Source organism: Chiloscyllium plagiosum, unplaced genomic scaffold (assembly GCF_037043375.1).
Source record: "Chiloscyllium plagiosum isolate Xiang-an unplaced genomic scaffold, Cpla_swu_hap1 HiC_scaffold_13, whole genome shotgun sequence".
NCBI classification, from domain to species: domain Eukaryota; kingdom Metazoa; phylum Chordata; class Chondrichthyes; order Orectolobiformes; family Hemiscylliidae; genus Chiloscyllium; species Chiloscyllium plagiosum.
Genome location: NW_028270151.1, coordinates 65,395,132 through 65,420,220, shown reverse-complemented (window position 1 = coordinate 65,420,220; position 25,089 = coordinate 65,395,132). Strand labels below are relative to the sequence as shown.

The following is a 25,089-nucleotide window of genomic DNA, read 5'->3' as shown; positions in this document are numbered from 1 at the left end:
TTACATCCCAGCTCAGACAATGCATTAAAAGGTGTGAGGTTAGAGTCTGTCTGTATCCCAATCTGGAGTCAGACTAGTTCTATTTCCAAAGTAGGAATTGATAAAATGTCACATGGACTGACTGCTCACAGATTGTGCACTTTATGAACAAAATAGAATGTATCTGCAAATACACATATTCAAACAGCGCACAATCTGTAGACAGTCAATCCACATGATATTTTATCAATTCCTACATATTAATGACTCAAAACCTGTGTAATTTCTAACTATGCTGACCTCAGTCCAACACTGACACCTCCACATCATATGCAATATCAAGCAATAAAGTCAATTATTCTGGTCTCTAACTAAAACTATGCTTTGATAATGTTAAGCTAGGAAATGGAACACTACATAAAAAAGAACATTAATACGCCTCATTGTGGGTTCAGGTTATCATATGGTTAAGATCTAGCTCATGTTACTCTGTCCCAAAAACAATACAAGTATTTCTTCTATAAAGCAATGATTACATTTTTGTGCAACCCCACATTATATAAAAATCATGCTTTAGAATCAGCATTTTGTGTTGGCAATGTAGCTGCATTACAACGAACACATTGTAAACATTTGCACTTTAGAAACAGTGCCCCTAATTCGTCAATTACATTACAGCAAATTTGCATTAATGAAACACTTATTATAGCAGAATGACCTGTAGAATGATAGTTTGTCACTTCCCATATCTTTCATGCTGTAACCTGATTCAGGTTAAGTCCACAAAACAGTAACTGTTGCTAAGTCCACTAGGAGGTGGACAGATTGCTCAATGTTATTTTACGTAGGTCCCAAAAAAAAAGTCAGAGCAAATTGCCTGCTCACGAGCCTGAACAAGTTTGAAGTCAGACGTCACTGGTGAAAGTTCAATGGAAAAATAATTGGCTTAAGTCAGTCAATTTCACAACTGTGTGGTCAGGTGCAAATGATAGTTGGAGACATGCACAATTTTGTCATTTTAATCCTCGCATGCTAAAACTTTAAAAAATGTGGTAAACTATGCAGAGTACTAAACAGATATAATTTCCCCATTCAAAAACTGTGCATTAATAAATTTATAAAGCTTAACAACACATTTCAAGTAAACATAAATTAGATGCCCTAAATGCTGATCATGTTTGAAGAGAGCTTTAGAACTAAATTGTAGGGAGAGTTCATGCTAGGGCAGATTTGACAAATTAAAAAAAGGCAAAGGAATAAGCTGTACAGCAGGAGGGTAATGCAGGAAGTGATAATTGGAGCATGGCACGTAGGAAAAAAACTTCCAAACATAAGAGTGCACCTGCAAATGGACACATCAAGTGATTTAAACACAAAAGACATTTATATATTCTTTACCAACATACACACAACATTTAATCAAAAGATGGACAGCTTAGTAGACAAATAGAAAAATGAATTGCTGTAACAGAGATGGTTCCAATATAACCACAGCTGGGAATTGAATATTCTAGGGTATTTGATATTTTAGAAAGTCACGAGGAAAGCAAAAAAAAGATGGGGCATTTCTATTAATTAAAGGAGGATCAGTACACAGTAATGAGGAAGGACCTAGATTCAGAAATAACAATGTATTAATGGTATGTGGAGATAAGATTTTTATCCTGAGTTAAAATTAATCAAATTGGAAAAGGTAGCCCAAGGGATGAATTCTGTGCCATTTCAGATCCGACCATGTGCAATGAAACATTATTAAACTTACTTAACATTAAAAAAGGTAAGAGTGAGCATAATATGGTGAAGAGTACATTCAGTTTGAGGCTGAGAAATTTGATCCCAAATAAGCTAATGTCTTAAAAGTTTAAATGAAGAAATAAGAGAGTAAAATGAGAGACTTGATTAAAATTTACTGTAATAGTAGGTTTAAAGCATGGTAGAAAAAGGACTAGTAGACATTTAAAGAGATAACATCACTATTTGTAAAAATATTGCATTGACAAAAATGGCTAAGAATGCATCATTTATGGCTAAGAAGGTAATCCAAGGATAGCATTAAATTTGGCGAGGAAAGAGGGACAAACTTGCAAAATTTGTTAGTAAGCTAGTATATTGGGAATATCTTAGAAATCAAGAAAATAATGATCAAAGAGAAAAATTGGACGACAAGGAAAAAAATCAGCAAAACTAGCAAAGGTTTCAACAAGTATATAAAACCAAAAATTGTACTAACAGTATGTTTTGGTCACTTTAAAGAGCGGGAAACAATGAGAATGAAAAAAGGCAAAACAGTTTCGAACAAGTATCCTTCTAATTGAAAAGGCAAAAATATCCAAGATTATCAAAAGCAAACAAAAAAAGTGGACATTTTAAAAAAAATCAAAATCTACTGGAGAGAAAAATAACAAAACTAAACCTGGACCGGATGGTCTCAGTACACATCTTAAAAAGGAACAGCCACAGAAGTAGGGGATGCATTGGCTAAATACCAAAATTCTGGAAAGAATTTCAGATTGGAAAGCTACAAATGTGACATCATTCATATGGGGACGATAGGAAATCAGAGGACAGCTAATCCAAAATCTGTCAGAGTCATAGAGACATACAGCATGGAAATAGACCCTTTCAGTCCAACCCATCCATGCCGACCAGATAGCCCAACCCAATGTAGTCCCACCTGCCAGCACCTGGCCCATATCCTGCCAAACCCTTCCTATTCATATATCCATTCAGATGCCTTTTAAAATGTAGAAACTGTACTAGACTTCACCACTTCCTCTGGCAGCTTATTCCACACAGGTTGAAAAGGTTGCCCCTTAGGTCTCTTATATCTTTCCCCTTTCACCCTAAACCTATGCCCTCTAGTACTGGACTCACCCACCCCAGGGAAAAGACTTTATCTATTTATCCTATCCATGTCCCTCAATTTTACAAACCTCCATAAGGTCATCACTCAGCCTCCGACACTCCAGGGAAACAGCCCTAGCCTATTCAACCTCTCCCTATAGCTCAAATCTTCCAACCCTGGCAACATCCTTGTAAATCTTTTCTGAACCCTTTCAAGTTTCACAACATCTTTCCGATAGGAAGGAGACCAGAACTGCATGCAATATTCCAACAGTAGCCTAACCAATGTCCTGTATAGCTGCACCATGACCTCCCAACTCCTGTACTCAATACCCTGACTAATAAAAGAAAGCATATCAAATGCCTTCTTCACTACCCTATCGACCTGCGACTCCACTTCCAAGGAGCTATGAACCTGCACTCCAAGGTCTCTTTGTTCAGCAACATTCCCTCGGACCTAACCATTAAGCGCAGAAGTCCTGCGAAGATTTGCTTTCCCAAAATGCAGCACCTTGCATTTATCTAAATTAAACTCCATCTGCCATTTCTCAGCCCACTGGCCCATCTGATTAAGATCCTGTTGTAATTTGAGCTAACCTGCTTCACTGTCCCCTACGCCTCCAATTTTGATGTCATCTGCAAACTTACTAACTATTCCTCTTCTCACATCCAAATCATTCATATAAATGAAGAAAAGTAGTGGACTCAGCACTGATCCTTGTGGGATTCCACTGGTCACAGGCCTCCAGTCCGAAAAACAACTCTATAGCACCACCCTCTGTCTTTTACCTTTGAGCCAGTTCTGTATCCAAATAGTTGAAACTTTATTGCTGGAACAGCACAGCAGGTCAGGCAGCATCCAGGGAACAGGAGATTCGACGTTTCGGGCACAGGCCCTTCTTCAGGATTCCTGAAGAAGGGCCTGTGCCCGAAACGTCGAATCTCCTGTTCCCTGGATGCTGCCTGACCTGCTGTGCTGTTCCAGCAATAAAGTTTCAACTTTGATCTCCAGCATCTGCAGACCTCACTTTCTCCTGTATCCAAATAGCTAGTTCTCCTTGCATTCCACAAGATCTAACCTTGCTAACTTGCAAACATGGCTTGTCCAGTTCAATTTCTGGTCAATGGTAGACTCCAGAACGTGATGGTAGGCAATTCAGCAATACTAAAACTGTAGGATTTCAAAGGAAGATGGTTAGATTCCTTCCTGCTGGAGATGATCATTACTACTTGTATTATATGAAACTTACTTGCCATTAGTCAGCCCAAGTCTGAATTTTGTTTGTGTCTCAAGGCATACAGACACCACCTACTTTAAAAATTGAGTCCTCACAAATGATACTTAACATACTCATCATTGAACATTCCTACCTCTGACATGCTGAGGGAAGGGAGGTTATGGATGAAACAATGGAATTTGCAGTGCCTAAAACAACACTGCAGTCAGGGTGAGGCCTTGTGGCCAGAAATTAATAACTAAAGCATCACAGAAGAGTTATAGCACATGAGACCACTTGGTCCATCAAGCCAATGCTGGGTCTCTGGGTCACTTTCTCACCTTTTTGTCTCAGCCCTACAAATCTTGATCCGTTCTGGTACTTATTTATTTTCCTTTATTGTTTCAATGTTTATTTTCATGAACAGATGCTTAATAGGAAAATGTGAGAATAATTGAGTTAGTAGCAGAACATATAGAAAATCATAATACAATGAACAGGTTTTGTGAAAGGAAAATTGTATTTGAATGCTCTTTGAGGAAGTAACAATCAGGGTGGATAAAAACAGGAACTCTAGGCACTATTTGAATTTCCAAAAGACATCTGATAAATCCTGGTACTGGAGGCCTGAAGACACATAAGAAAACAATTTGCGAGAAGGATAGTGAGTTTCCAAAGGCATAGTAATAAGACGACAGAGGTGGCAAAAAAAAAGGTACATGGATAATAATGAGGAAAATGGGAAATTTGGCAGGAAGAATAAAAATGTATAGTGTATACATGAAGAGGGTCTGTAGAATGCAGGTACTGGTACATGAATCACAAAAAGTTAAACACGACATTGGTGAAACCATAACCTGGATATCATATACAGCTTTGGTCTCCTTAAAGGATATACTTGCACTGGAGTGCAAGTCCCGAGAAGGTTTACAAGGTGAAGGGATCGTATTGTTAGGAAAGGTTGAGCAAGCTTTCCTAACTTTCATTCAAGTTAAGAATGATAGATCAAACACAACATGATGGATGAATGAACTTGTTTGGATTGATGCAGAGAGCATGTTTCCTTTTGTGGGAAAATCTGGAACTCTGGAGCACAGTTTAAAAGCGAAGGGGTGACCATCTAAACACAAATGGAGATGGAGGAATTTCTTTCCTCAGAGGGTTGTTAGCCTTGGCAGTTTTCTTACACCATTCATCAACCAATTATTTTGGTTGATGAATGCAGTTAAGGGTAGAGGGGTGAATAGGAGACGACAGGTAAGCAAGTGCAGTTTGGAGCATAATCAATTCAATCATGATCTGACTTATTGACAAGCAGGTTCTATGGGCGAACTGGCTGAAACTTTATGATTTCAATCTTTTCTGAATGCAAATTGAAATGATTGAGGATTCTGAGTAATCCAAGATGGAGGACAAGAAACATCTGTAGCTCTAACAGCTGCTCCTTTACTTGAGGTGTTTTAGGTGCTGAAGGTGATTTCCTCAAATTCCAGGAGCAGCAATAACTGTTTTATATGATGTTGCATTGTTTTGGAACTTTTGGAAAAAAGGCAGAAGAACAGAGAAAGGATGCACGTGGTGAGGACAGAGTCCCACATTGCTAACTGACAGCCTTTGCTGTTGAATTCATGTATTGCTGGACATTGGAGTGCGTCTGGGAAAATTTAAAAAACAATAAAATTCACAACTGATCTTGGAGGAACCTGTTTGGGAAAGGTCACAGCACAGAAGCAAGTGGATTTTAAGCACGACCTTAAAATAAGTCTGCAGTAGTGAGTAGTGGGTTTTTTCTTGATTATGTTTTATTGAGGTATGTCTCTTGATTAAACTTAAAATATAAGCCATAAGTATTAATTTAACCAGGAGCAGTGTTTTGTACAGGTCTTTGGATTGAAAGAAGCAAAAATGGCCTTTACGAGAATGATATGCTCTTGTCCGATGTGGGAGTTTAGGGAGAGTTTACGAGTTACTGAGGATTATATCTGCAATAAATGCCATTGGTTGCGAATCATATCAGATCGAATGGATTGGTTGGAGAGCTAATTAGGAATTTACAAGAGCAAGGGGATGTGATGGATGGCAGTTATAGGAAGGTGAGGAAAGTCTCAAATACTGTCACATAGATGGGTTAACTTCAGGAAAGGTAAGAGAGGAAAGCAGGTAGTGCAGGAGTCTTCTGTGGCTATCCCCATTTCAAACAAGTATGCTGCTTTGGAAAATGTAAGGGGCGATGGATTCTCAGAGGAATATAGCACGCACAGCCAAGTTTCTGGTATTGAGACTGGCGCTAATGAAATGAGAGGTACATCGGGTTCCAAGCGATCGATTGTGTTAGGGGGCACTCTAGTCCAAGGTACAGACAGATGTTTCTGTGGCCAGCATGGTGTGTTTCTTCCCTGGTGCCAAGATCAAGGATGTCTCAGAGAGGATGCAGAGTGTTCTCAAGGTGGAGAGGGTCTAGCAGGAGGTCATTGTACATATTGGAACCAACGATATAGTAAGAAAAAAGGTTGAGATTCTGGAGAGAGATTACAGAGAGTTAGGCAGGAATTTAAAAAGGAGGCCCCTGAGAGTGGTAATATCTAGATTACTCCCGGTGCTATGAGCTAGTGAGGGCAGGAATAGGGGGATAGAGCAGATGAATGCATGGCTGAGGAGCTGGTGTATGGGAGAAGGATTCATATTTAAGGATAGAGGTGACTTGTACAAGAAGGACAGTTTGCACCTAAATTGGAAGGGGACTAATATACCGGCAAGGAAATAGTGAGGAAAAATTTCAATCCGAGACTGGTATAGGTGAGAACAAAGGCGAGTCAAAAAAAACAAACAAAAAGTCAGGGCAGGCAGGGACAAAGTAGAGAAAAAGGTAGGACTGATTAATTAAACTGCATTTATTTCAATGCAAGAGGCCCAACAGGGAAGGCAGATTAACTCAGAGCATGGTTAGGAACATGGGACTGGGATATCATAGCAATTACAGAAACGTGGCTCAGGGATGGACAGGACTGGCAGCTTAAATGTTCCAGGACACAGATGCTAGGACAGAAAGGGAGACGAGAGGAGGGAGACTGGCATTTTTGATAAGGGATAGCATTATAGCTGTACTGAGGGAGGATATTCCCAGAAATACATCTAGGAAAATTATTTGGGTTGAACAGATATGAGAAAGGGATAATCACCTTGTTGGGATTGTATTATAGACCCCCTAATAGAGGGAAATTGAGAAACAAATTTGTAAGGAGATCTCAGCTATCTGTAAGAAAAATAGGGTGGTTATGGTTGGGGATTTTAAACTTTCCAAACATTTTTGTCATTTACATAAATGATTTGGATGCGAGCATAAGAGATACAGTTAGTAAGTTTGGAGATGACACCAAAATTACAGGTGTAGTGGACAGTGAAGAGGGTTACCTCAGATTACAACAGGATGTGGACCAGATGGGCCAGTGGGCTGAGAAGTGGTAGATGGAGTTTAATTCAGTTAAATGCAAGGTGCTGCATTTTGGGAAAGCAAATCTTAGCAGGACTTATACACTTAATGGTAAGGTCCGAGGGAGTGTTGCTGAACAAAGAGACCTTGGAGTGCAGGTTCATAGCTCCTTGAAAGTGGAGTTGCAAGTAGATAGGATAGTGAAGGCGGCGTTTGGTATGCTTTCCTTAATTGGTCAGAGTACGGAGTTAGGAGATGTTGCGGCTGTACAGGACATTGGTTAGGCCACTGTTGGAATATTGCGTGCAATTCTGGTCTCCTTCCTATCGGAAAGATGTTGTGAAACTTGAAAGAATTCAGAAAAGATTTACAAGGATGTTGCCAGGGATCGAGGATCTGAGCTACAGTGAGAGGCTGAACAGGCTGGGGCTGAGGGGTGACCTTATAGAGGTTTACAAAATTATGAGGGGCATGGATAGGATAAATAGACAAAATCTTTTCCCTGGGGTCGGGGAGTCCAGAACTAGAGGGCATAGATTTAGGGCGAGAGGGGAAAGATATAAAGGAGACCCAAGGGGCAGCTTTTTCACACAGAGGGTGGTACTTATATGGAATGAGCTGCCAGAGGATGTGGTGGAGGCTGGTACAATTGCAACATTTAAGAGGCATTTGGATGGGTATATGAATAGGAAGGGTTTGGAGGGATATGGGTCAGGTGGGACTAGATTGGGTTGGGATATCTGGTCGGCATGGACAGGTTGGACCGAAGGGTCTGTTTCCATGCTTGCACATCTCTATGACTCTATAGACTGGGACTGCCATAGTGTTAAGGGTTTAGATGGAGAAGACTTTGATAAGTGTGTACAAGAAAACTTTCTGATTCAATATGTCAATGTACTTACAAGAGAAGGTGCAAAGCTTGACCTACTCTTGGGAAATAAGGCAGGGCAGGTGACTGAGATGTCAGTGTGGGAGCACTTTGGGGCCAGCGACCATAATTCTAATAGTTTCAAAATAGTGATGGAAAAGGATAGACCAGATCGAAAAGTTGAAGTTTAACTTGGAGGAAGGCTAATTTTGACGGTACTAGGCAAGAACTTTCAAAAGCTTGATTGGCACAGATTTTTGCAGGTAAAGGGACAGCTGAAAAATGGGAAGCCTTCAGAAAAGAGATAACGAGAGTCCAGAGGCAGTATATTCCTGTAAGGGTGAAAGGAAAGTCTGGTAGGTATAGGGAATGCTGAATGGCTAAGGAAATTGAGGATCTGGTTAAGAAAAAGGAAGCAGATGTCAGGTACAGATAGGATAGATCGAGTGAATCGTTAGAAGAGTATAAAGGTAGTAGGAGTATACTTAAGAGGGAAATCAGGAGGGCAAAGAGATGACATGAGATAACTTTGGCAAACAGAGTTAAGGAGAATTCAAAGGGTTTTTACAAACACATTAAGGACAAAATGGTAACTACAGAGAGCACAGGGCCCCTCAAAGATCAGCAAGACAGCCTGTGTATGGAGCTGCAGGAGATGGGGCAGATACTGAACCAGTGTTTTGCATCAGTACTTACTGTGGAAAAGGACATGGAAGATATAGAATGTAGGGAAATAGATGGTGACCTCTTGAATAAAAGGTGTCCAGATTACAGAGGATGTGCTGGATGTCTTGAAATGCACAAAAGTGGATAAATCCCCAGGACCTGATCAGGTGTACCCTAGAATTCTGTGGGAAGCTAGGGAAGTGATGGCTGGGCCTCTTGCTGAGATATTTGTATCATCGATAGTCACATGTGAGGTGCCGGATGACTGGATGTTGGCTAAGTGGTGTCACTGTTTAAGAAGGGTGGTGAGGACAAGCCAGGGAACAAAGACAAATGAGCCTGATGTCGGTGGTGGACAAGTTGTTGGAGGGAATCCCGAGGGACAGGATGTACATGCATTTGGAAAGGCAAGGACTGATTAGGGATAGTCAACATGGCTTTGTGAGTGGGAAATCATGTCTCAAACTTGACTGAGTTTTGTGAAGTAACAAAGAGGATTGATGAGGGCAGAGCGGTAGATGTGATCTATATGGACTTCAGTAAGGCGTTCGACAAGATTCTCCATGGGAGACTGGGGAGCAAAGTTAGATCTCGGAATACAGGGAGTACTCGCCATTTGGATACAGAACTGGCTCAAAGGTAGAAGACAGAGGGTGTTGGTGGAGGGTTGTTTTTCAGACTGGCAAGTGGATTGACCAGTGGAGTGCCACAAGGATCGGTACTGGGTCAACTACTTTTCATCATTTATATGAATGATTTGGATGTGAGCATAATAGGTATAGTAAGTTTGCAAATGACACCAGAATTGGAGGTGTAGTGGACAGCGAAGGAGGTTACCTCAGATTACAACAGTATCTTGACCAGATTGGCCAATTGGCTGAGAAGTGGCAGATGGAGTTTAATTTAAATAAATGTGAGGCGCTGCATTTTGGGAAAACAAATCTTAGCAGGATTCATACACTTAATGATAAAGTCCTAGGGAGTGCTGCTGAACAAACACCTTGGAGTGCAGGTTCATAGCTCCTCGAAAGTGGAGTCACAGGTAGATAGGATAGTGAGGAAGGCGTTTGATATGCTTTTATTGGTCAGAGTACTGAGTACAGGAGTTGGGAGGTCATGTTACGGCTGTACAGGACATTGGTTCGGTCACTGTTGGAATATTGCGTGCAATTCTGGTCTCCTTCCTATCGGAAAGATGTTGTGAAACTTGAAAGGGTTCAGAAAAGATTTACAAGGATGTTGTCAGGGTTGGAGGATTTGAGCTATAGGAGGAGGTTGAATCGGCTAGGGCCGTTTACCCTGGAGCATTGGAGGCTGAGGGGTGACCTTATAGGAGGTTTATAAAATTATGAGGGGCATGGATAGGATAAATAGACAAAGTCTATTCCCTGGGTTGGGGGGGGGGGGGGGGGGGGGTGACCAGAACTAGAGGGCATAGGTTTAGGGTGAGAGGGGAAAGATATGAGAGATGTAAGGGACAACGTTTTCACAGAGAGGGTGGTAAGTATATGAAATGAGCTGCCAGAGGAAGTGGTGAAGTCTAGTAATGTTTCAACATTTAAAAAGGCACCTGGATGGGTATATGAATAGGAAGAGTTTGGAGGGATATGGGTCAGGTAGGTGGGACTAGATTGGGTTGCAATACTTGGTCGGCATGGACGAGTTGGACCAAAGGGTCTGTTTCCGTGCTATGCATCCATGACTAATTCAATTTATATTTTTCCTCGACCAAAATGTGCAAAATTTTTTAAACATTTCAAACAGACTATTCAAGTTTAATTTAATCTAAAGTTTCAGGGCTGTCTAATTGGCATGTGACAAAAGTAAATGATCAGAGATACTGTAAAATTAATCAATAATCCTCCACCACCACCTGTCTTCTTTCTTTGATCCAATTCTGTATCCAAATGGCTAGTTCTCCCTGTATTCCATGAGGTCTAACCTTGCTATTCAGTCTCCAATGGGGAACCTTGTCGAACACCTTTCTGAAGTCCATATAGATCACATCTACAGCTCTGCCCTCATCAATCCTCTTTGTTACTTCTTCAAAAAACTCTATCAAGTTTGAGAGACATGATTTCCTGCGCACAAAGCCACGTTGACTATCCCTAATCAGTCCTTGCCTTTCCAACTACATGTACATCCTGTCCCTCAGGATTCCCTTCAACAACTTGTCCACCACCGACATCAGGCTCATTGGTCTATAGTTACCTGGCCTGTCGTTACCACCTTTCTTAAACAGTGGCACCATGTGAGCCAACCTCCAGTCTTCCGGCACCACACATGTGACAATGATACAAATATCTCAGCAAGAGTCCCAGCAATCGGGGCAGAAATACCTTTTCCAAAAGGGGCATGTTTCACCTGAACTGGAGGGGAGATTTGCTAATTCTATTTGGGCACCTTGACACTTGGGGACAGTGGTGTGAGGTGGGGGTGGATCCTAAGTAGTGGTGAGAATACAAAGACAGATGAGGATGGTTCAGAAGTTAAAAGACAGCAAATTATTTAGAAAAGGCTAGCAAGAGTGCGCTAACACTGAAGAATTAGCCTGCATTTATTTCAATAAAAGGTGTCTTACAGATGAACTCAGGGCATATACGAGAACAAAGGTCTGGGACATCTTTTATATTATAGAAACATGGCTGAGGGAGGGACTAGACTGGCATTTTAATGTTCTGGGATTTAAATGCTGTAGGAAGGATAAAAAAGGAGACAAGAGGGGAGGGGAAAGTGCTACATTTGGTTTGGAAAACGTCACTGCTGTAATTTGAGGGGATATTTCTGAGGGATTATCCAGTGAAGCTATTTGGGTGGAACTCAGAAATAAGAAGGGGTTGACCACCATTATGGGAATACAGGTAGTTCTTCTATAATGTGATGGTTCTCTTGCAACCCATTGTTATGGAAAAATTATGCTTTAGAAATAGCGCTTAAAGTGTTGGCGATGACTTGGCATTACAGCCACGTTTTAAAAGTTTGCACGAGAAAGTGTCCTCAATTCATCAATCGTGTTTATAGCGAATTCTCGTTTACAAAGCACGTGTTATAGCAAAATGACCTGAATACTACAAGTTCCCCCTCCCCCGCCAACGTTCCCACCCTACCCCCGAATAGCCAGTAGGAAACTAATGAGCAAATATATAGGAGATTTCAGATATATCTCAGAATAATAGGATTCTAATCAGAGGGGATTTAAACTTTTCAAACATAGACTGGCACCGACAAACATAGACTGGCACCGATATTGTGTTAAGGGCTTGGACTGTGAAAAATTTATTAAATGTGTTCAAGAAGACTTTCTTTCTCAAAATGTTGATATATCTTCTAGAGAAGGAACAAAACCTGACCTCCTCTTGGGAAAATAAGGCAGCACAAGTGACTGAAGTGTTAATTCTATTAATTTTAAAAGTTATGGAAAAGGATAGACCTTACATAAAAGGTCAAAGTTTTAATGGAGTAAGGCAAATTTTGACAGTACAGTACATGAACTTTCAAAAGTTGATTGGAGTAGTTGATTCACAGGTAAAAGGATGACTGACTTTCACAAGTGAGAAAACAAGACTTCAGAGACATTATGTTCCTGTGAGAGTGAAGGTCGGCTTGTAAGAGTACAAGAACAATGGATGAATAAAGATATTGAGGCTCTGGTCAAAAATAAGGAGGCTGCACATATATAGGTAAAGGCTCAAGAGAATCACAAAAGTATAAGGGATATAGGAGCATTCTTCAGAGGAAAATCAGGAGAGCACAAAGGGGATAGAAGATAACATTGGATTATCCTTAACCATATCTCCCAAAGCAATGGTACAAGTATGTTAACAGCAAAACAGCAACTAGAGACACAATCGGGCTCCTTAAAGGATCAATGAGGTCAGGTATGGGTACAATCACAGGAAATGTAGAGATACTAAACATATTTCATGTCATTTTTTGCTAGAGAGAAAGACATGGAGACTGGGGAACTCAAGTGAAATAAATATTTATGTCTTGAAAACATCCAGTGGTGTTGGAGGCCGGAAAAAATAAGGATGGGAAAATCTTTAGGACCTGATCAAGTGTATCCTAGGGCACTGTGGGAAGTAATCACAGTGCCTCTAGCAGAGGGATTTATCATCTACAGTCATGGGTGAGATGCCAGAAGACTGGAGGATGCCTAATGTTGTGCCTTTATTTAAGAAAGGCTGTAAGGAGAAGCCTGGGAACTATAGACCAGTAACTATAGGATGTAACAAAAAAGCTCGATGGGGACAGAATAGTAGATATTGTCGACAAAAACTTTTTTGATAGGGTTCTGCATGGTTTCTTTTGTAGTTAAACTATTTTTCTCAACCTATTACATACCTCAAAGTTTGTGCGAAGATTTGTAGCTCGGGTGCTCGTTGCTGTGGTTCTGTTCGCCGAGCTGGAAGTTTTGTTGCAAACGTTTCGTCCCCTGGCTAGGCGACATCATCAGTGCTTGGGAGCCTCCTGTGAAGCACTTCTGTGATCTTTCCTCCGGCATTTGTAGGTGGTTTGAATCTGCCGCTTCCGGTTGTCAGTTCCAGCTGTCCGTTGCAGTGGTCGGTATATTGGGTCCAGGTCGATGTGCTTATTGATTGAATCTGTGGATGAATGCCATGCCTCGAGGAATTCCCTGGCCGTTCTCTGTCTGGCTTGCCCTATGATAGTAGTGTTGTCCCAGTCGAATTCATGTTGCTTGTTGTCTACGTGTGTGGCTACTAAGGATAGCTGGTCGTGTCGTTTCGTGGCTAGTTGATGTTCATGTATGCGGATTGTTAGCTGTCTTCCTGTTTGTCCTATATAGTGTTTTGTGCAGTCCATGCATGGTATTTCGTACACTACATACGAAAGGACCCGATACCCAACATGAGCAAAACAAATGTAGTGTACAAAATACCATGCATGGACTGCACAAAACACTATATAGGACAAACAGGAAGACAGCTAACAATCCGCATACATGAACATCAACTAGCCACGAAACGACACGACCAGCTATCCTTAGTAGCCACACACGCAGACAACAAGCAACATGAATTCGACTGGGACAACACTACTATCATAGGGCAAGCCAGACAGAGAACAGCCAGGGAATTTCTAGAGGCATGGGCTTCATCCACAAACTCCATCAACAAACACATCGACCTGGACCCAATATACCAACCACTACAATGGTAGCTGAAACTGACAACAGGAAGCGGCAGGGACAGACCACGATAAACACCGGAGGAAACATCAAAGAAGCGCTTCGCAGGAGGCTCCCAAGCACTGATGATGTCGCTAGCCAGGGGACGAAACGTTTGCAACAAAAACTTCCAGCCCGGCGAACAGAACCACAGCTATTACATACCTCTGGAATAGGTGGGACTTCAACCAGAGCCTCCTGATCTACAGGCAGGGACACCACTGTGGCGTCATAAAACGGTCAAAGATTCCACTTGGTAGACTGATTAGTAAAGTTAGATCACATGGTATTCAGGGTGAGTTTGCCAAATGCATATATATTGGCTTGATGGAAGGATACAGAGTGTGGTGATAGAAGGCTGTGACCAGCAGCTTTCCATAGGGATTGAAGCTGTGTCCACTGTTGTTTGTCATTTATATCTTTATTCAGTAGTAGGGGCGTGGAACATGCTCCCTGCAACAGTAGTAGACCCACCAACTTTAAGGACATTTAAATGGTAATTGGACATGCATATTATGAGAGCGGAATAGTGTAGGTTAGATAGGCTTCAAGATCAATTCCACAGGTCGGTGCAACATTGAAGGCCAAAGGGCCTGTACTGCGCTGTAATGTTCTAAATAAAAGTGATTTGATGAGAATTTAGGAGGCCTGGTTCATTTGTCAGTGACACCAAAATTAGTGGTATAGTCCACAGTGAAGAAAGTTCTAAGATTACAAAGGAATCTTGATTAATTGGGGCAGAAGAGTGGCGTTTAATCTGGATAAATGTTAGGTATTACATTTTGGTAAGGACTTTTACAATGAATAGTAGGGCCCGGCAGAGTGTGGTCGAACTGAGAGAGAGACCCTGGGGGTTCAGAAACATAGTCCTTTGAAAGTTGTGCCATAAGTGGACTGAGTGGTTAGGAGGCATTCACCACACTTCTCCTCATTGCTCAAACCATTGAGTATAGCAGCTAGGATGTCATTTTGACATTGTACCAGACACTAGTTAGGCCACTACTGGAGCGTGTACAGTTCTGATCATCCTGCTATTAAAAATATTATTAAATTATAGAGGGTTCAGAAAGACTTATCAGAATGTTGCTGGGACTGGAGAGTTTGAGATAAAACAAAGGAGAGGATGAATAAGCTGGGATTTTTTTCACTGGACCATAGGAGGTTGTGGGGTGATATTATCAATGTTCATAAAATCATGAGGGGCACAGATAAGGTGAATAGCAAAAGGTTTTTTCCCCTAGGGTGGAAGTGTTCAAAACAAGAGGACATAGATTTAAAAAGGGACCTGAGGGACAACTTTTTCCACAGTGGTTCACAAGTGGAAAGAACTGCTAAAGGAAGTGGTAGATGTAGATGCAGTTACAACATTTAGAAAGACACTTTGACAAGTCCATGGATAGTAAACATGATGAAGGAGCGTCGCTCCGAAAGCTAGCGTGCTTCCAATTAAACCTGTTGGACTATAACCTGGTGTTGTGTGATTTTTAACCATGGATAGTAAAGGTTTAGAGGAATATGGGCCAAAATGCAGGCAAGTGGGATTAGTTTAGTTTGGGAAGCTCCATCAGCACGGACGAAGCGGGACTGAAGGGTCAGTTTTATAAGTTTTATAACTATTACCTGAAACTGAAAATGAACACATGCTAGAACTTTGAGTATTAAGCAAGGGCAGGAAAATCAGATACAGAAAAGTAGATAAAAGACTTGATGTGGAGGAGCCAGTGTACAAAGTTAAAAAACACAAACACCAGGTTATAGTCCAACAGGTTTATTTGGAAGCACTGCTGCTTCATCAGGTGGTTGACAACCAAAGCTAGTGCTTCCAAATAAGCCTGCTGGACTACAACCTGGTGTTGTGTGTTTTTTTAACTTGATAAAAGACAGTTGAAACGCTACTCGTAGAACTAGGAAACCATAAAAAAGTGCCAGACTCCAATGGGAGTCTCTGAACAGTTGTGGTGTAGTGACAAGAACACAGAAGAGCCAGATAGAGAAAGAAGCATGTACCAGAAACAGCATGGTCAGTATAGTTGCTGTAAATTTTCTATTGATTCTGAGAACAGGAGTTTAAGTTGTAATGAGAATTATCTGAAGCAGAGATTTACTTATTTATAGTAAAGACAATACAATTGAGTTTGATGTGAATATTGTTGGAGAAAGGAAATGTCAAAATAAGATTTTAAATTAGATTTGATTCCCTACAATATGGAAACAAACCCTTTGGCCCAATGAGTCCACACTGACCCTCCAAAGAACAATCCACCCAGACCCATTCCCCTCCATTTACCCCTGACTAATGTACCAAACACTATGGGCAATCTAGCATGGCCAATTCACCTAACCTGCACATCTCTGGATTGTGGGAGGAAATTGGAACACCCGGAGGAAACCCATGCAGACACAGGGAGAACGTGCAAACACTGCACTGACAGTTGCCCAAGGTAGGAATTGAACCCGGGTCCCTGGCACAGAGGCAGCAGTGCTAACCACCGAACTACTGTGCCACCCTTTTTCAAAACTGGAAAGTTCTTCTTCCACAACAGATGGCATAAATCTGGAAAAACTGAAAAGGCCATTGATTAGAGGCCAGTTGAAGCTTTCAAAACAGAGTGGTGAATTTTTGTTTGGTCAGTGTCAAGAGACATAGAACATTGATCAATATGGATCTAATCTAACAGAATTGCAAGACAACCTCAAAGGGCTAAATAGCTTACTCCTGCTCCAAAGGTTTAGGTTTTACAGGTTGGATCACAATGCAAGCATGCTTTTTCTACCAATATTGTTCACCTCAGGAAGCACTGATTCTAACTGTATTAACTTCAGAAAAGAAATCGTGTTGCTGGAAACAGGACAGAGGGCTCAGGGAGTAAATACACTACACACCCAGAGTCTGAACCACAAATATCAGATCAGACAGCCCAGGTTTGGCATCAAGTATTCAAGGAGCTCAGTAGCTTTGTTGAAAGGGTGTTGTAATTTGCCTCAGATATACCATAGGCAGGTGGGGTGGAAGACAAAATAAAACTCTGCTATTGCAACTAGTTAACACCTCCATGGAGTGGGCCAACACACACACTAATTCTAATCGTACCATGACAGCATCTCAGTCAATATTTTAAACAAGCATCACAGCAATCTAGGTCAGCAATGTCTCAGGGTTGAAGGGCAGGCTGTTAAGTAAACTGATTTCAATCAAGATTAAGACAGCACGGTGGCACAGTGGTTAGCACTGCTGCCTCACAGTGCCTGAGACCCGGGTTCAATTCCCACCTCAGGCGACCGACTGTGTGGAGTTTGCACGTTCACCCAATGTCTGCGTGGGTTTCCTCTGGGTGCTCCGGTTTCCTCCCACAGTCCAAAAAGATGTGCAGGTCAGGTGAATTGGCCATGCTAAATTGCCCGTAGTGTTAGGTAAGGGGTAAATGTAGGGGTATGGGTGGGTTGCGCTTCGGCGGGTCGGTGTGGACTTGTTGGGCTGAAGGGCCTGTTTCCACGCTGTAATGTAATTAATCTAAAGACAAAAAAACAGAAGTAGCCTCAGTACAACTCAGAAGAAAAATAAGAGCGCAGCTGGTCAGAGTTCCCACTTTTCAACACTATTCAGTAACCCCTTCTGGATATTCACTAGTTAGGATGCAAGTCAAGCATGGACCATGCCATTCCAAAATTTCCAAGTGGCTAGGTAGCCTTCTGACAGTCCCCCAGTTAAGGATATTTTTAGATCTAAAAAAAAACCCAGAGAGAGAAAAGTAGGAGTCAGAATGTATGGAGAGACCAAGAAACAAATTGGCACACAACTACAAAAGAACACAAGTGAAAAATAATTTCTTCCAAAAATTCTGAAATTATTTTTGGATACACGCCTCATATTTTAAAAGGTAAGTGCAACAACAGAAAATACTTAGGATAATTGTAAATTAAAATCGTAGTATACTCATACATCAAAAAGACATCTTGTCAAATTGTTTCATTAAAGATCAAAGACTTAAAATAACCTACTGATTCAGTCTATTTTGCCATGCAACAAGCAGCTTTGGGTTTCCACAAGCGAGTGAGTGGTAGTGGTGCATGACTTATTGCTGAATGCGGCAAAAAATTAGGCTGAAATCAATCACGTAAAATTGAATACTTGACGTTTGAAGGTTGTTAATATGCCAACTAATTGCATCAGGTGAACAGGAGACTGGCAGACAATCGAAGACATAATAAATTGGTAACAATTTCAAGTTCAAATAGAATGCAGACCTTTGGAAACAGAATACCATATCATCCTCATATACAAGGTAACTTTCATATCAATCCAAAAATTGAATTCACTAATTGCTTAAAATATGACAGCAACCTTACAAAAGCTCCTCTCCAGCAGGAATCCTGTCAGATGATATCATACATTTTCTCACCATTTTGCTCATTGAAGTAATGCAGATGCCCACTTCATACTTTCAGCACAGAAAGCAAATAGTAACTCTCCCTCCCAGCTGCAATCCATTTAATTTTTAACATCTATTCTTATGAGTTTTCTTGAACTATAGTTCAACAATAGGTGCTCAGACTATCAAAGGTCAAGAAGGAACGTTAACATTACAAGATATTAATTATGAGGAACAGAATTAAAGCATACTTGCAGAGTGCTCCAGCTGAATCAACTGTTTGTGGGAATTAATTTTGCTTGGGGAAAGCAAGCAGGAATAAAAAATGGAACTAAGTCAACCAGAATGAGCTGCCAGTGGAAGTGGTGGAGGCTAGTACAATTATAACATTTAAAAGACATCTGGATAGATACATAAATAGGAAGGGTTTATAGGGATATGGGCTAAATGCTGGCAAATAGGAAGAGATTAATTTAGGATATCCAGTCGACATGGATGAGTTGGACTGAAGGGTCTGTTTAAATGTTGTACATCGCTATGACTCTAATTACACAAGATCACACTGTGACCAAATCTTGTACATAGACATATACTCGAAACATTTTTTTGTCCTCCACCAACGCTTGCTGATAAGAATCGGTTGGCTACCCACTTTTCCTTATTTTGCACCTGTAATAAATAATTAATGTTCCTTGATCGTGCATTTCTCCTAAACAGAAAGATGACCTTTCATTCAGCATCATTACAAAGCACTGTGACAATGTACAATGCCAATTCAAGTGGGAAGTAAAGATAATCTTATCGCAAAGATGGTTACGCAAGCATGAAGGAAAAATAATTAACACACCATTTACACTTAAATATGGTTGGTACCTTTACAACACAACTTCATAAGTTTTTGGAAAAAAAAGGGTACTTTATCTAGAATGTCACGAATGTCATGCTACAAGTTAGAATCAGACAGTAAATAGTTCTTTTCTCCCTCACTGACTTCTTTAAAATGATAGAATGCATGTGTACTGTTTTCAGTTTCTCTCAACTGTAGATCATTCACGAAGTAACATTTGCTTGTAAATGTTAGGGGAACCTATATTTTACTAATTATTTTCATTGCTGTATCAGCAAATACATGAAATCTTGAAGAGCAACGCTGGCAATGTATAATAAAACACCAATGCAGAATGACCACAAAAGTTAATGACACTTTTCAAACACTAGTCTATACAATGACATAGAACAACTGATGTGTGATGCAGTTTGAGTGAAATTTTGTATATTGCCCAAGTAGTGAATTGTTCACAGTTTCTAAGTACTGAATTTCTTCTTCTCGCCTTCCCTTAGCCTTAGGAATGAGAAAGCCATTTAGAGCCTCGAACATAGCCAGCATTCCTGATGAAGGGTTCATGCCCAAAACATCAACTCTCCTGCTCCTTGGATGCCACCTGACCTGCTGTGCTTTTCCAGCAACATACTCTTGACTCTGGTCTCCAGCATCTGAAGTCCACACTTTCTCCCAGACTGTTTTTGCTTATAGTCTGGTGTTTTATATGACTACCATGAACTGCCAACCATATTTTAATACAGTACTAATCACTAAGGAGGCCTATTTTCATTCCTCTAATGTCAACCAGTTTTGTCTTGTGTCTCTATCTTGTTGCCAAATCTTCAATCCATTGCTTTGTTACCTAAAAACTTGGCTATTTCAATGTATTTCTTGCTGGTCTTCCACTTAAACTTTCTGTGAAGTTGAAGTTATCCAAAGCGCTGCTGACTAGTCCTAACTTTCTCTGAACAACTTCTCTTTCCAATCCTCCCACTTCCTCCAAACCAAAGGAGGAGCCATGGGCACCCGCATGGGCCCCAGCTATGCCTGCCTCTTCGTCAGATATGTGGAACAGCCCATCTTCCACAACTACATGCTGGTCCTTGGCCGTCTCCATCGCCAGACCATGGCAACACGACGCCTGGAGGAAGAGCACCCTCCAACCACAAGGGATGAATGCAGATTTCTCCAGCTTCCTCATTTCCCCTCCCCCTACCTTATCGCAGTCCCAATCCTCGGAGTCAGCACCGCCTTCTTGACCTGCCATCTTCTTGCCGACCTCTCCGCCCCCACCCCCTCTCCGGACTATCACCCTCAACCTTAACCACCTTCCACTTATTGCATTCCCAACACCCCTCCCCCCAAGTCCCTCCTCCCTACCTTATATCTTAGCCTGCTTGGCACACCTTCCTCATTCCTGAAGAAGGGCTTATGCCCGAAACATCGATTTTCCTGCTCCTTGGATGCTGCCTGACCTGCTGCGCTTTTCCAGCAACACATTTTTCAGCTCTAACTTTCTCTCAACCCTGTTCACCTATCACACTCCGAAGCTTACTGATTTATACTGACTCCCAGACATGCAATGTCTTAGGTTTAAAATTCTCGTTCTTATTTTCAAATCTCCACATGGCCTTACCTTTTCCTATCTCTCTAATTTCCACTCGTATGTAGCACTCTTAAGATAGTTGCTAATTCTGCCCTCTTGAACTTGCTTGGTTTTAATCACTTTATCATTGCTGGCCATGCCTTCAGCTGTCTTATCTCAGAGCTTTGAAATTTCTTTCAGCCTGTTTCCACCTTGCTTTGCTGATTTAAGACACTCCTTTAAACTGTACCTCTTTGACCAAGCTTTTGATCAACTGATCTTATGCTGCATAGTGTCATATTGTATTTTGCCATTCCGATGAATGCCTTGGATATACTTCCAAATATTGTGCAATGTAAATATGTTGTTGCAGTTTTATTACTCAAAATTTAGTTCTAATTTTCTGCGTTCAGAGGTGGAATTAAGACCATGGGATTGCACAGGGCCCCAAGCCAGTTAGAAGACCTGTTGCAATGCCACCTCAGCAGCAGTAAAGCTGATCCCTGTCTATTCAATCTCTTTCTCAACAATACGCTTAGTTAAACTTTTAAGGATAATAGAAGTGAAAGACATTTTGTTTAATATGTCAATAACTAGATATTTTAGAACATTTTATTGACTTATGGAGGAAGAAATGTGGGAAAGCAGAGGATTTGTAGTTCTGCTCCTCTGATGCTGCCTGACCTGCTGTGCTTTTCCAGCAACACACTCTAAACAAACAAACAAAGTCTGGTTTGGTCTGAGACAGTCACCAAGGAAGAGGGATACAACCAGTAGCTGGGGAATGAAATTCAGAGTGGCAACGAAAAAACAAAGTCTTCCAATATTTATTTGGAGGGGAGGGGACCAAGGGGGATTTGGCAGTTGGATCAGCCAGTAAGATAAGTTTGTCATAGTCCTACCAGACCATAGGGTTGCTCTCATTACAGAAAGATAATTGGTGGCTTAACTTGAAGGTCAGCATACCTCAGGCAAAGGGAGAAGTCGAGGATAGTCCTCGATGGTAATCTCAGCCAGAGTAAGAACTGAATCCACACTGTTTGCAATACTCTGCATTGCCAACTGATCGCCCAGTCAACTGAACTAGCTGACCTCCTCTCATCCAGTACAGGATATAGATGAAGATTCTGATAATTTAACAAGAGTCAAGAGAAAAGTGGTGAGACAGAGCTGAGTGTTGTTAATATACATGTGAAAGCAAATGGGTGCTTTCAGTCACTAAGGAGCAGCATGCAAGTGAGAAATAAACAGGGACAAAGAATAATCAGAACATTTCAGCGCAGTACAGGCCCTTTGACCCACAATTTTGCACCAACCTGGGAAACTAATCTGAAGCTCATCTAACCTACACTATTCCATTCTCGACCATATGCCTATCCAGTGACCGTTTAAATGCCCTTAAAGTTGGTGAGTCTACTACTGTTGCAGGCAGTGTGTTCCATGCCCCTACTACTCTGAGTAAAGAAACCACCTCTGACATCTGTCCTATATCTATCACCCCTCAATTTAAAGCTATGTCCCTTCACGCTAGCCATCAATATCAGAGGAAAGAAAACTCACTGTCCACCCTATCTAACCCTCTGATTATCTTACATGTCTCAATTAAATCATCTTTCAAACGTTCTTCTCTATAATGTAAACAGCCTCAGGTCCCTTAGCCTTTCCTCCTAAGACCTTCCCTCCATACCAGGGAGCATCCTAGTAAATCTCCTCTGAACCCTTTCCAAAGGTCCCACATCCTTCCTATAATACGATGTCCAGAACTATACACAACAATCCAAGTGTTGCCGCACCAGTGTACTGAAATCTCTCTACACCACATCAACCACTTTACCCTCATCCACCTGTTTGGTCACCTTTTCGAAGAACTCAAGGTTTGAGGGCCACAACCTACCCTTCACAAAATCATACTGACTATCCCTAATTTTTCTAGGTGATTACAAATCCTCTCAACCTATTCCAACACTTTCCCACAACCAAAATAAGGCTTACTGGTCTATAATTACCAGGATTGTCTCTCGTCCCCTTTTTGAACAAGGGGACAACATTTACTATCCTCCAGTCTTCGGGCACTAATTCTTGAGTCATAAGTTAAGGAGTAATAACAGGAAGAGAAACCATCGTATATGATATGCAGCAAAAATTAGGCAGATAAGAGTGGAAAGAGCACAGTCGTACCCAGCTGGATGACAACGGAGAGGTACTGGAGGAAGCGAGGGTGTTCAACTGTGTCAACGACTACAGACAGGTTGAGAAGGACTAGGAGGAATAGTTTAGATTTGTCACAGTCACACAGGACGTTAGATCAGTCTTTGCTAAGAACTATTTTGGTACTGTAATGGGGCAGAACCATAGTTGAGGGGATGCAATTATGAATTAAGATAGATGGCAAGGATTTGGGAGGTAACATGTTCAAGGAATTGAAAGGGAAGGGAGATCGCAAACTAATGTCCTAGCTTCAAGGACATTGAGGACATTAGAAAAATAAATATTGATGACAGTAGGTTTAAAACAGGGATAGTATCAGAAGAGAACTATTTACAATATCAGCTAACTTGGGAACCAGAAGCAGAAGTTGAGTGATTAGCAGTTTGTTTGGAATAGATTTTGAGAGAGCAGGAGGTGGGTGTCATGAATAAGATGAGCTAGGTGCAGGCACATGGGGAACTGGAAAAAAAATATAGAATACTATGTACAGCATGGCCTCAAAGCTATCTTAGTTGAGCTAGGTTAACGTAAAAACTATTCTAACCATTCACACAAGGAGGTTTGCTTGAAACATCTGAAATCAGAAACAGGACAATCTGCAGTTACACAGAATCTGCAAGTTTCACTCTCTTCATTGGCAATTTAGAAACTACTGCTACAAACTTAGAGTATAATTTTTGTCTCACAAAGCTTTAAAATTTAGAAGCCTCTTCCCCCATCCCTTTCAACTCCTGAGGTGAGGCGGCAAATTGGCTTAAGGAAAGAAAGCCCAAGATTCACCTAAATCTGTGGTTTTCTGTCACTGTGAAAGTACATTTAAAGATAGAGAGGAAGGGGAGAGATTAAACCGATCTCATTTTATAAAAATTGAAGCTACTGGCTTATTTATTCTCTTGCCAATGATGGTGTGGGTCAGGGGAGTGTTACTCAGTCCACAGCTCACCACCAGTCAGCCAGCCTCCGGCAGCCAGGGCTGAGTGCTTCTAGGGCGGGAGAGCAGGCAAGAGAGAGCCGGGGACTGGCGAGGCCTACTCTCTCTCTCAGAGCTGCATTTCCCCCCAGCCCCTGCTAGATCACCAAACACCACCAACCCCTAATTTAATATAAAACAGGGAAAAAACCATAGACAATTTTAAACCAAGAAAAAAAAGCAATGTCCGCATATAAAAAAATGGTTCGAACTGAAGCAGTTGGCAACACGCCCACTTCCACGATGCAAATAAAAACATTTATAAAGTGAGGCCGCACGTTTTAGTTACAGGAACATAAATAAATAAATAAATAAATAACGCGGTTGGTTTAGGGAGGGAAGAAGAGGCTCAGTACAGAAATAAAATCGAACACGCCGCTCGGTAAATGTGAGAAATAGAGAGAGAGAGAGACCGTGCCCGGCCGTTAGCTTACCCGCCAGCAAACAGATGTACCAAGGGGTCTCTCTGATTCATGGTGAATCATTATTACCGCGAGCGAGGGCCCGAGTGGCGGTCTCCCTGGGAGCAGCTCATGCCCCTGCCTGCCCACCCGCTCGCGCCTCTCCCTTCCTCCCTCCAACCGCAGCTGCTCGCGCCTCTGTCCCTGCTCCGGTCCGGTGCTGCACGCGCTGATGCCTGTCTGTGTAGCTACCGACCCACTCCCCTCATCGCACTCAGCCGGACGCTCTCCACTGGACGGGAGGGGAGGGATGCCCCGACTATTATTATCGATCCGCAACACTGGCTACGACCCCGCCCCGTGCCCTGGCTGCCCTTCCCCTTTGCATCCAATGAAAGCCAGGGACGCGCACCACTGTCACGCCCCTCCACCCATTCCGGCGCACTTGCTCTCCGCATGATCACCAGCCGTGCGTGTCCGTCTGTAGGACAAAACTGTTGCCTTACGTTGTGGTGTGTGTCTGCGCTTCGTCCGAGCACT

The 25,089-nt window shown here is 41.7% G+C and overlaps 1 protein-coding gene across 1 annotated transcript in view; it reads right to left on the bottom strand.

Annotated features, from left to right (window-relative positions):
- The window catches only part of LOC122555843 (solute carrier family 25 member 36-A), a 74,108-nt gene extending 49,240 nt beyond the window's left edge, over positions 1-24,868 (bottom strand). Inside the window, exon 1 of the mRNA XM_043702039.2 lies at positions 24,583-24,868. Within this exon, the coding sequence (XP_043557974.1) occupies positions 24,583-24,623 (41 nt within the window). The 5' untranslated portion in view covers positions 24,624-24,868. The remainder of the gene's footprint in view (positions 1-24,582) is intronic.
- Between the last annotated feature and the right edge of the window lie 221 nt (positions 24,869-25,089).